Consider the following 13,060-nt stretch of genomic DNA (forward strand, 5'->3'; position numbering starts at 1 on the left):
TCCAACTCTGTAACTCTATGGTTCCATATTAACTTTTAAATTGTTTGATTTCTTCTTATAAGACACCCTGAGGACTGCTATAGAGTGTGCTATAAATGCTGTACATAAATTATGGTAATAACACTGTAATAGAATTGCTAATAATAACGTGGTGTAAGTGGCTGACAGGCAAATGTGTGTTCATTCAGGTTCATTTCCTATACGGTGACATTTCCCACCACAAGCACGGTGAAGTCTCAGATACTTACCTCATGAAGCTCCATATGCTCACTTGGGATGGTGGAAGGTCCTATAAGGAAAAGAGCTTGGAGCAGGTCTTCCTCGCAAGAGGTGCCTGGGAGGCAAGGAAAGGCCAACCTCCCAGTTTTAGAATATAGAAGCAGGGGATTGTATCCAAAGCAACACAGTGGAGTTCTGCTGGTGCAACGACACTTCCATTTCCTCGACCCACTCCCAAAATGTTCTCCAGAGGGTCTCCCAACCCCTGGAGCTGATTTTGAGGGTGTGCAGGGGGCTTCAGGGGAGAGGAGGGAAGTGTTCCATTCTGCTAGCACATGCCCCTTGCAATAGCAGAACAGGTGCATAGGCTACCAGCCAGCGCATGAATTCCTCTCTCCATAACAGGCCTGAACATAGGAAGATTTGCATTTTTATTTTGTTTTTCTATTATGCCTGATGAGGCGATTGAAGGATTTCCTGTCATTATCTATCAACTAGGCTACGAGGAAACTCCCAAGATTATTTCCTTCAATTTAAAGATTCTTAAAATGAGCTAAATCTAAACAAAGCATCTGGTCCATTACACAGCTGACAAGTACATGGAATATTCAAATCTGACAAAAATAAACTTTAATGTTGAAGTCCTTTCCGCTGAGCTGCATGAAGTAGATTCCAGCTTATGGCAAACAATGGAGGCCAGAAGTCAACATGACTATGTGGGAACCAAAAACTTGATGCTGAGCACAGGCGCATAACATAGCACTGGCCCATTTAGGCCAGTACTGTTACTATGGCAAGCAGGAGCTCTCCTGGGATCTTCCCAGTCCTGCTACCAGAGAGCTTTACAATTGGATGCCATAAACCACTGTTCACTCCTTAGTCAATGTCTAACCAAGAATAATGGCTGCATTCTGTCATGTGATGCTGTTTGCATGATGCAATAGATTCCATAATATCTTTCAAATTCTACAGCAACATTGATATTCACAATACAGTGGTACCTCAGGTTAAGTACTTAATTCATTCCGGAGGTCTGTTCTTAACCTGAAACTGTTCTTAACCTGAAACACCACTTTAGTTAATGGGGCTTCCTGCTTCTGCCACGCCGCTGGAGCCTGATTTCTGTTCTTATCCTGAAGCAAAGTTCTTAACCTGAAGCACTATTTCTGGGTTAGCGGAGTCTGTAACCTGAAGTGTATGTAACCTGAAGCGTATGTAACCTGAAGCATATGTAACCCGAGGTACCACTGCATTCATAATCACAATCAGTCCTGCCATCCTCACAGGCATACTTGGTAGGGATGTGGGAATAGGGCCTTCTCAGTGGCTGCCCCCAAAACTTTGGAACTCCCTCCCTGGAGAAGCTAGACTGGCTCCTTCCTCTTCTGGAAGGACAACAAGGAACAGACTTCTTTTAATGAAAGGGTTGGTGCCCTGCTGCTGTTATTATAAATATCTGTATGTTTTTAATTGTGTGTGTGTGTGTGTGTGTTTGATTAGTGTTTAATTGTTTTAAATGATTTTTAAAAACAAATAATTTATATAAAAAATGTTTTTAGCTGTTCTTATCCCCCCCCCCATTTAAGCCGCCTTGAGTCACTGCCAAGGGAAAAGAAGGGTATAAATAAATACATAATAATATAATAGTGGTGACACTTACCTACACACTGCCCCTCTTCCTGGAACCAGTTCACACTTGCCACCATTAACACACAAGTGTGGCTCAATTTCACACAGGCTACGGCACGGCAGACCATCTCTTCGTACATAACCAGGCTTACAAAGGCAATCGGCCTCTTTCGTCCAGTCATTCTTTATGCACTGTGAAAATTCGTCGCATCCCATGAACTTGCAAGGATCTGCTTGATCAGCTGTAAAAGAAAAGGATAATCTTTTAAAAAAATGGGTCCATTGCTGCAGTGCCACGTACACTTGGCAAAAACTTACTCTTGACTGAGGAGGGAAACAGGAGCTCCTCCCACAAGTACGAGTCTATCAGTCAAATACATCTTAGAAGAAGAGCCAGAATCATTTTGCATTTACAAAGACTCTCCTCCCTGGAAGAGAGGGGAGTGGTTGTGGGCGGGAGCCCGAGCTCCGCCCCTGGCCGGGGGCCTTAGCCCCCGCCCCTCCTCACCTGGCTGGCGCCCACGCCCACCAGAGGCAGCCAACCAGGTGTCTCCGGGGGCGTGTTTAGCAGCTTAATGCTGCGGCTCCAGCTCCGCCTCCTCCTCAGTCGTCATCGTCCCGCAGCGAGTCACCCACCCTCCACTCCCATTTAGCTCAGGGTCTAGGTTTTTTGGCCTTGCTATGGACCTTAGGTTGGTCGCCCCGGTTGTCTGGGGGGCCTGGTAGGAATTTTTCCATTTGGCATTAGGCTTTTTGGTTTTTTCGCCTACCTCGTAGCAATCGTCACAACTTTTGTGGTATTGGTGGGTAGGTTAGGCATTGGATTCATGTGTGTCAAGGACTAGGTGTGGCCATCGCCTATGCTATCTACCGTGGGTGATTCCGTTAAAGGAATCTGGCAGTCGTGTATTCCGTCCGATGCCTGCTTGGCGGGAGGCCATGGCACGACCCTCGGTGACATCAGGGGTGAGCCTATAGTTGGATTAGCATCAACAGGCTCCACCTACTGTTGAATAAACCCACCTCCTATAGTCATCCAATGCCTAAGCCAATACCTTTTCACTGCTGTAATCAATAAAGTTGTGGCCTTTTCTTGCCCATTAACCTTATATCACGTGTCCTTGTGTGTTTATTTCACATAGCGGGGGTCGGGCCCTCGATCCACAAGCTGCAGTTATGGATTCTTTTCTTTGGTGATCTGGCTTTCTGCTTACTTGATTCTCCTGCCTGTGACAGTCGTATGCTCAGACTAATAATGGAGTTGCCTATTACAAATAATGGGAGCCCTGTATCTAGTGCTCCTCTCCATGTCTTAATACAATTCACCCCACATTCTAACAAGCTTGATTCAGTATGCAAGGAATTGCCAGTGCTGGCATTAGTACAACCAAGAGGCTATGGCATGGCTGGCAGGTTAGGGGGCTCTGGACAAGCTGAGACACAGAAGCCCACCTGAAAATGGCGCAAGTCCCACCAGTGGTTCCTAGTCTACTGTTGGAGAAACACTGGTATAATGACACCACTGGTATTTATTATAACATTTATTTTTTTAATACTTAAAATACTCCAAGTGCCATAAGATTTCTTAACTGATCTTTTTGGAAATCCACCAGCATTATCAGATCTTGAAGATCTCCCAACTCTTAGAACCACTAGCTAGGAACAACTGTGGGAGAGCGCTACTACTCTCAAGCCCTCCTTCTAGGAATCCTGAAGGCAGCTGTTTGACCACTGTGGGAAGCAGGATCCTGGCCAAGACAAGTCATTGGTCTGATCCAGCAGGGCTTTTATTTCTGGAAAGGAGTCCTCGTCCCTCTCTGAAATAGTCTGCTACCCACTGCGACTCATAGCTGCGTGTGTCACTTGGCTCAGTTTCCTTGGCAGTCTGCCTCATCTCCAAATATCTGAGAACCAGTATGTAGATCTTTTTTCTCATTTTCCCACAACACTGAACTTTTAATTTTATATCTCCCAGGCTTTCTAAAAGAGAGAATGTAACAGTGTTTAAAAAATCCTTTAGGACATGCTAAGGAAACTGGTTCAAGTAATTGTGTGCCTTGCACAGAATTTATTAGAATATCCGTTATAGTTAGCAATCCCCAACCCGGTTTACAATACTGAAATAAAAGCCGTCTTTTAATCTGGAGATTATATATTTCTGCAGAATCTTAGGAACAAAGTTGGTTCAGACATAATCCTATTTTTTCAAGTAATGAGTTTTCATCCTACCCTTAAAACAAATAATAGGAAAGCAAGATATATTTCTTCTTCTACATATACCAATCAGGCATTTGTCGACTTCAGTTTTCATTCATAGTTCATTCATTCATCTAGTCCAGGGTTTCCCAAAATTTTCAGCTGTTTTTGGACTACAACTCCCATCATCCCTAGCTAGCAGGAACAGTGGTCAGGGATCATAGGAGCCAACTCCTAGGGTGTCTCAATAAAATATTTGAGGGGACCCCCCAAGTTGATAGGTGTTGCCATTCAAATGTTTTGTGAAACTTGTGATTGATTATGCAGGGTGGGACTTACCTGGGTCCCCCATTATTTTATTCCAGTCGGCACCCTGTCGGAGATGATGGGAGTTGTAGTCAAACAACAGCTGGAGACCCAAGTTTGGGAAACCCTAATCTAGTCCCATCCCTTGCTCAGTGCAATAAATCCAGACTAAGAGCATTCCCCAAGAGATGGCTCTCCAAAGAATCTCATGCGCTGCCACCCAGGTAAATGGTTCCGCTGTTGAACTGTTCTTAACTTTAATAATAATAATAATAATAATAATAATAATAATAATAATAATAATAATAATAAATTTTATTTATATCCCGCCCTCCCTAGCCGAAGCCGGGCTCAGGGCGGCTAACAACAATAAAACAATACAAAAGTACAACACAAACAACACTCTAAAATCATTCATTATAAAATTAATTAAATTCAAGCCACTGGCCACCATTGGGCCAGAGCTCCACGAAGATTGCCGAGGGAGGGAGTCAGGCTGCGCCCTGGCCAAAGGCCTGGCGGAACAGCTCTGTCTTGCAGGCCCTGCGGAAAGATGTCAAGTCCCGCAGGGCCCTAGTCTCTTGTGACAGAGTTTTCTCCTAACGTTCAGTTGACATCCACCCTCATAAAAGCACAAGGAGAGCAGCCCTGGTGGATCAGAACAGTGTCCCATCTAGTCTCAGTATCCTGTTCTATTAGCTGCCTGTGGGAAGCCCACAAACAGAACCTGAGCACAACTGCACCTGACTGATGATTTCAAACAACTGGTACTCAGAAGCATATTGCCTCCATCAGTGGAGGAACAACATAGCTATTAGGATTAGTAGTCACTGGAAGCCTTAGCCTCTATGAATTTGTCTAATCCTTTTATAAAGTCATCCTGTTACTTAATCCCATTAGATCTAGACCTGCCCTCTCGGGCAGCAGACAAGATGTCTCTGCCCTCTTGTAGGTGACAGTCCTTCAGGTATCTGACTACAACTATCATGTCCTCTGTGTCTTCCCTTCTCCAGGCTAAAGAGACCTACTTCCTTCACCCGTTCTTCATAGGACTTCTTTGCAGGACCCTTGACCATCGTTGTCCTCTGAACCAGCTCCAAATGTCTACAACCTCCTCAAACTGCAGTGCTGAAGAACCCCCAGAGGAGGTCTGGCTACTGCAGTGTCTCATGCCTTCAGACGTACATAAAAACAAATGGTCAACTATGTTTGGTTTTGCTTACAGTGCTTTTGGCTGCATGGAATCTCACATTTTAATCCACAAACTTTGTTCTAGTCAGAAAAGGGACACAATCTTAACACCCATCTTGTTTATCTCATTTAAATGTGGCATCAACATTCCAGGACGTGAGGTAGAAGGAGGATCCTTCAGGACTGTTGTCAAGACAACATTTTAAAGTCATGAAGTACACAGTGACACACGCAACTTCAGATAAGGAGTTCACATTGCACAGTTGCTATGCCACCTTGAGATATTTCTCACAGTTACTGTTTGTGCTTGCATTAAGGTTCTCTCAGTTACTGTAGCCTGGCTGCCAGCCTCCTCACCCTTCCTTGGTCAGCAGACAGTTTTCTGTTGTTAAAAATGCACACTCAGCTTCCTACTCCACCCAAGCATATAACCTCAATGTAACATGTGCTTATCTCGCAGCAGGGTACTCAGTGCCCATTATGCCATGTTCCTGAAGTGTGACTCTTCAAAGGAATGAGAACTCGGGTCTGTAATGCCTGATGAACTCTTTCACCAGTTTTGTAGAATGGGTGGCCAAATAAACAGATGCTCTTTAGTGCTGCAGCTGTCATAGGAAGTGTGCGCAAATCAGCAGAGTAACTCAGCAGCATGTTGACCAGAAAGCCAAGTGATCCTTGGGCTGTGTTGGGACATGTGAGATACATTCTGGGAGCACATTCTAAGAAGAGTCCACAGTTTTCATTCTACTCTTAGATTTGCTTGTGGGAAGGGTTAATTCATTAAGAGAGAGACTCAGTTCTCTGCCATGTTCTACATGATGTTTGGCCGGACATTGGCCAGGGCACTGAACAGCTAGGAAATCTCCCCACACCCCTACAGGAACTGCTCCCAATGAAAAGCTGCAACAGACCTGCAGCTGCAGAAGAACTGTTTCAGTCACCAGGCTGGGCCCTCCCAGCCAGTAGCTTTAACTGGCACAAGATCCCTGCTGCTGCTTCACTTGGCAAGAATGGGCCTCTTGCTCTTGAGTGATTCTGTTGGTGCTCTCTGTAAGCGTGAAGTACATAGAACATTTGCCAGAACTCCCATTGACTTCATTTGGACTGTGGGCAAAATAATATCTTCCTTGATTTTGGCCTATGCATCCTTTTTTTCCAATAAAAGTAAATATGCAGTATAGTCAGTTTCTCTCTAGGTACCTTTTTGTCAATGCTAAGGAATGCTTAGGGATGTGGGTGGTGCTGTGGGTTAAACCACAGAGCCTAGGACTTGCCGATCGGAAGGTCAGCGGTTTGAATCCCCGCGACGGGGTGAGCTCCCGTTGCTCGGTCCCTGCTCCTGCCAACCTAGCAGTTCGAAAGCACGTCAAAGTGCAAGCAGATAAATAGGTACCGCTCTGGCGGGAAGGTAAACGGCATTTCCGTGTGCTGCTCTGGCTCGCCAGAAGCGGCTTAGTCATGCTGGCCACATGACCTGGAAGCTGTACACCGGCTCCCTCAGCCAATAAAGCAAGATGAGCGCCGCAACCCCAGAGTTGGCCACGACTGGACCTAATGGTCAGGGGTCCCTTTACCTTTACCGTTTCAGGAATGCTTAAGAGCTTTACATTTTGTTACAAATAAATAAGTGCAAACAACATGTGCCTTGTGTTAGCTTAGAATGCATATATTTCTTGCAATGTTTCTTGTCAAAATACGCATTTCCCCAATTGCTATTTTCTGTTGATAAAAAGCAGCTATTTAAGCTCTTGGGCTCTGTGCCATGTTTCACTGGGTTCTCAGGAGGGACCCTGATCATGACATAGAGACAACCTGGGGCTTTTCATTCTTCCCGGGCCACCCGTCTTACAGAGAGCAACCGACATCATGAAATGCTTGCAGGAGAGCAATGTTTCTTCCCCCACTGCCCCATTTTTTACATCACCTGGCTCAATATCAAGGGAATAGCTGTCAATTTCAAGGTTAAGGCGCTGAGCTGCTGCATCACAAAAATCCTCCAGCACACAATGGACAGCCTCTGTGATGTTGTACGGCACTGACTTGGCAAACTTCATTTTGCTGTTGACAATCACACTTCCATTGCGGAAGTTCAGTATTTCCAGTTGCTTGAAGCCTGTTAGGTTGGACTGTAGGTAAGGAAGAAGCTACAAAAAGAAAAGAGAAAAGAGAAAACTTTAAGTCAGTGGTGTCCAAACTTTTCAAAGAGGGCCAGATTTTATGAAGTGAAGGGCTGTGGGGGCCGACCAAAGGGTCAACTAAAGTTGTTGATTTTTTTTAAGGGTTGGAGTTGTTGAGCTTCTTTTAGGATTGAAGTTGTTGAGGGTTTTTACGATTTTACCCCAGGAAATAAACTGCCACAGGGGCCAGATTAAATCAACCAGAAGGCAGGATTAGGCCTCTGAAACGGACTTCGGACATGCCTGCTTTAAGTCCTCTATCACTGCCCATGTATCATTGATTCCACTTATTTTCACTTTTCATTTTAGGGAACATAAATCAACTGCTCTGTTTCACTGACTTTATTAGCAGACTTTACATCTGCTACCAGGTTAAGTTTCTCAGTTAGTCTTTAACTGTCTCTCTGGTTAGATCTTCTTCAATAATCTATTAAGATAGATAGAGTGTGATTTTCCTTCTAATTAAATTTCATAGGCTGCAATCCAGTTAAAAAAGAAATCAATGGGACTTAAACATGCTTAAATGTGAATTGCAGCCATAGGCAAGGCAGTTCTATGGTTTCAAGAGGGTTTTGTGTGTTGTTAGTTGTTAAAAGGAGAAAGTGAGCCTTGGATATTTATGTCCCAGCTGCCAAAGTCAACAATGGGTATTTGTGTATACTGGGAGCTCTGCATTGCATAGCCAATAACTGAGCATGTTTTATATGTTCTTTCATGGCAAGGAGAGCTAGCACCCTCCAGCTATGATTATTCACACTTCCAGCCTCAGCCTTCTGGCTGAGGAAGCCAAAAGAGTCCGGCCCTGCAATGGCAGCAGGAGTGATCAGTGGTAGCTAAGGTAGTTCAAGGGATGCCATTCTTTTTATCTTCTGGTGCTGGTTTCCCATCATGCACACCTAAAAGGGAGGCCCTAAAATCCTCTCATGCCTGCTGGGCTCTGCTTTGTGGGAGAAGTTAAAATATTCTCTCTCCAGCTTCCCCTCTTCCAGAGGTGCTGGTGATAGAGCCACAGTTTGAGAGGAAGACTTTAACCACCACCATAGCTAAATACACAACTCAGGTGAAGAACAACCAGATAAAATTCAGGGAAGTGCGGATTTTGAAAAATTAGTGTGTTTGGGGTTTTCTATTGTTTCAGAATTGACGCCGAAGAATTGATGCTTTTGAATTATGGTGTTGGAGGAGACTCTTGAGAGTCCCATGGACTGCAAGAAGATCAAACCTATCCATTCTTAAGGAAATCAGCCCTGAGTGCTCACTGGAAGGACAGATCCTGAAGCTGAGGCTCCAATACTTTGGCCACCTCATGAGAAGAGAAGACTCCCTGATGTTGGGAAAGATGGAGGGCACAAGGAGAAGGGGACGACAGAGGACGAGATGGTTGGATAGTGTTCTCTAAGCTACCAGCATGAGTTTGACCAAACTGCGGGAGGCAGTGGAAGACAGGAGTGCCTGGCGTGCTCTGGTCCATGGGGTCACGAAGAGTCGGACATGACTAAACGACTACACAACAACAACAATTGTTTCAGAAAGTACAGGTTAGGTTTGCCGTTAAGTGTGAATTGACTTCCTCTTCCAACCCAAGTTGAGGCAGGGATGAGGTTGAAACTACATCATCATCATCATCATCATTAAATTTCTTTGCTGCCCTTCATCACATGTGATTAGCATCATGAACAGGGTTGGGTAGTAAGAAGAGTAGGTGCCAGTTTTCTTTTTAAAATGCTTTTCATTATTTGGAATTTGTTTTTATCTTGGGGAATGGCATGGGGGGGTGAATAACAGCTTGCAAATATAAATGCATTAAAGCCAATTCTTTGCCACCTACCAGCTGCATGAACTGCTGTTCGAGTGCTTTGTATTCTGAGGAACTCCGATTGAAGAGGTCATCGGAAAACCGCATGTTGGTTACTCTCAAGCTGAAGAAGACTACTAGCTCTTTGCCTTTGGCTGCAGTTGTCATTGAGCTGGTGGTGACGTACTTCAGTGGAGGAGCTGGAGTCATATCTGGAGTTTCAGGCAGTGCATAGTAGCCACTTCCATCCTCACTAATTGTTGCTGGCCTCATGATGTCAACCGTATCTAGTTCAGTAGCAATATCTTGCACCCCCAAGTCAAATCCTGTAGGGATGTCACCGTCAGTCACTGCCCACCCAGAGCTTGTTGCTTCGAAAGACTGGTCAATGACAACAGAAGGACCACTGGTAGTCACAGCAGGCAATAAAATGATCTGATCTGTAGGCCCCAAAATATCATCTTCAGGAAGAGAGGTGGGAAGAGCAGGAGAACCAATGACATATGGTATAGTAGTTATTGCAGCCAAAATCTCATCACCTGAAGATTCCAGGTCATCAGTAATCTTTACATCTAAAAAGGAAGCAACATGTTGAACAACAACACTGTAGAAAACACACATTTAAGGTCTGCTATGGAAGATGTCGAAGCGGAATTGTTTCCCTATTATGGCATTTATGCCCTACTTTCCACTGAAAACACGCACACAAGATGGCTAAAGAATAATTAAAATCCAATTCGGGTAATTGAAATGACAGTAATTCAGCAAAATACAAATCAGGGCGCCTTATTAAAATGTCAATAAGCTGCAGCAAATAAATACAGGAATTCAACTCCAATCCGTTGTAGTCTCAAAAGTCCAACAGAACAACAGTGTTCTAGTGGCTGAGTGAAAGTGAGGCATCCATCCATATGGAATGAGTTCCACAAGGACTTACCCATGCCTCCTCTCCCGCAAACACACTAATTCAAACAGAGGAGGCATGTGGAACATGAATTCCAGGGAAAATCTTAATGTGTCAACTCAAACATTGTTCTCTTTATTCTAGTAAGGACCATATTCAGATGAAAAATTGGCCTACTTCTTCAACTCTGTTCATACAGTCATCTCCATGCATTTGGTGCATGCATACAGAGGAAGGAGGACCACCTGGGTTAGCCCTAACCTCAATGTTATGCACCTGCATTTGACATCTTGTGGGGGGGAGGTAAGCCCTGCCTTGCATAATTGACCACCAGACGTGGCACGCGCACACCATTTGAATGGCAATGCCTATCAACTTTGGAGGGCCCCATTCCCTCAAATATTTTTTGGGGGGAGGCCGAAGGGACCTCGGCCGCTAGGAGTTGGCTCCTATGAAAATGTGTGTCATCTCAAAAGGAGACCCTATGCATGTGCAGCTGCATAATACTGTGCATGATTTGAAACCCTACATGGTGAACATTCCCAAGTGAGCTCACACTCCTTCAGATGTATATGTGAAGGCCGCCCTTTTCAAATGTGCTGAATGCATGGATGGCAGAGCAGGCAGAATGCATGACACTGTGGACGGTGCCCGTGGGTGCAGTCCTTTTCTGCCCCCCAGATAGCCACTGTGTCACTTTTAGACATTTCCCCCTAAACTATTATTTTAGTAATGATAGCTCTACCCGATTACTTTCATAATTTATCTTAGGTCACCAAATCTCCTTACAGACCGCCCCCTCCCAATCATGTTTTCTCCTAAATGTGCAAAGGCCTTGGCATTCTGTACAGAAATATAGAGTACTCAAGAGTCTGTAACCAAAAGAAATATGACAGGAAAGGGAATTAGGAGCACAGCATAAAGATAAAGGGATGATGACAATTATATCAAGAATAATTCGCTTCAGTAGTATTGTGTCCTACAAGTTGCTATGCTGACATTTCTTGCTCAGAATCTTCATTTTTATGATTAAATCTTCAGCAACTAATTGGTTTGACAAACTGTCGCACCTTTGATGCATGTGCAATTAGGTGCAAATTAGATGACAATGATTTGCCTTTGGTTTGAACATCAAAACGGTAAAGCTGACTATCTCCTAGAGTGTAGTCAATACAAATTTGCTGAATACACTTATGCACATTCTTCAGTTATTCCACAAATTCACTGATTCAATATTTCCTTAATAACTTGCCAACATACCTTGGTCAAAGGCTGAGTGGTTGCAAGACACAGAAGTGGGTTGCTGTTGACTTTTGTTTAGGTAATTATCTTTTAATGAAGTTTGAGTGTGACTGGGTGCAAATGAATGAATGTGGTGGAATAACTTACGTTTTGTTTGAACGCAGTGATTTACTTGCTTTTTGTGAATAGATTTAGGTCTGATCTGCAGTTTATTCCCCTCCACAATCCTAGTGAGCGTTGCAAAACAGATAACTCAAGTCTCTGCCATCATTTCTCCTATGCTACTGCTTGTTCTGCTATTGCAGTGCTTCTGGCAAATGTCTTTGAAGTTACGTTACACTCACCCACCCTATATAATCACTGTTTAGAGACCCCTTACCAGGAGTGCTTCCTACAAGGGCAACAGGTGGGGACAAACATCAGTGTTGCATGGACACTGGCTCTAGGGAGCCTGTTTCTCAGATATTTCTCATTGTCACCTATTGACTTAGAAGCAGGGAGCTTCAGTGCTCAAGTTGGTGGGGGAGAATTATTAGCCAAGCTGTGGCATCACCCCCCCCCCCTGCAGAAAGCAGATAGGCTTACTACTACTTAGGAAAATGGAAACTTTTTTAGCTTATACATTCTAAAAAGCTGTACTTCATAAACTTAATATTCTCACCACCAGCACCAAGTATCTAGAACCTTGAGTAACTTTACTGATCTGAACCGCAAACAGGTTGGGCAACAGGTGAGGTTGAGAAGACCTAACAGCATATAGAGGCTATAAACCTTGTCCCTAAATACACGTTCCTAAGATCATCTATCAAAATCGCTTCCAGGGGTTTGGTGGCCTTACATGAAAGCTTTGTGATAGTTCAGTCAGTAGAGCATGAGACTCTTAATCTCAGGGTTGTGGATTCGAGCCCCATGGTTGTTTTTATTATTATTATTATTATATGCCACCTAGCCACTCCTGTATTGCAGGGGGTTGAACTAGATGATCCTCGTGGTCCCCTTCCAACTCCACAATTCTATGATTCTATGATTCTATGTCAAACTATATTGAAGAGCATGCCAGGTAGAAAATAAATTTATATACTCACTAACGGAAAAAAAATGTTATATGCAAAACTTCTCTAAAACAGAACCAATGTACAACTTATGGGAACAGCTACGGTGAAATGGACAGCTACGGTGAAGGATACCAAAAAATTACAAAAATGAATTACAGAAATGGATCCCTGTGATTCAATGCAGGCAACTCCCCATTTGTATGGGGAAGTTGTGTCAGCGCATAAGCCCATTCTGCCCCCACCCCATTCTGCCCATTCCACCCCTTTCCAGGGCCGAAAATGATATGTGTGTCGGTAGCCGCATGTCAGTCGGGTATGTGCAAAATGGTTGTTGCCTGTATATGGG

At 44.1% G+C, this 13,060-nt stretch overlaps 1 protein-coding gene and 1 long non-coding RNA gene across 6 annotated transcripts in view; one reads left to right on the forward strand and one right to left on the reverse strand.

Annotated features, from left to right (window-relative positions):
• Positions 1-13,060, reverse strand: part of IMPG1 (interphotoreceptor matrix proteoglycan 1) — a 71,653-nt gene that overhangs the window by 4,135 nt on the left and 54,458 nt on the right. For all 5 annotated transcript variants that reach the window (XM_053381316.1, XM_053381315.1, XM_053381319.1 and 2 more), the window contains exons 13-15: positions 9,547-10,085; positions 7,466-7,685; positions 1,880-2,090 (exon numbers count right to left, since the gene is read on the reverse strand). In XM_053381316.1, the coding sequence (XP_053237291.1) occupies positions 1,880-2,090; positions 7,466-7,685; positions 9,547-10,085 (970 nt within the window). The remainder of the gene's footprint in view (positions 1-1,879; positions 2,091-7,465; positions 7,686-9,546; positions 10,086-13,060) is intronic.
• On the forward strand, positions 7,590-10,351 carry LOC128410272 (uncharacterized). The gene is made up of 2 exons (XR_008329441.1): positions 7,590-7,673; positions 9,550-10,351. It is a non-coding gene; the product is annotated as an uncharacterized LOC128410272 (long non-coding RNA).

This window comes from Podarcis raffonei, chromosome 3, assembly GCF_027172205.1.
Source record: "Podarcis raffonei isolate rPodRaf1 chromosome 3, rPodRaf1.pri, whole genome shotgun sequence".
Classification (NCBI taxonomy): Eukaryota; Metazoa; Chordata; class Lepidosauria; order Squamata; family Lacertidae; genus Podarcis; species Podarcis raffonei.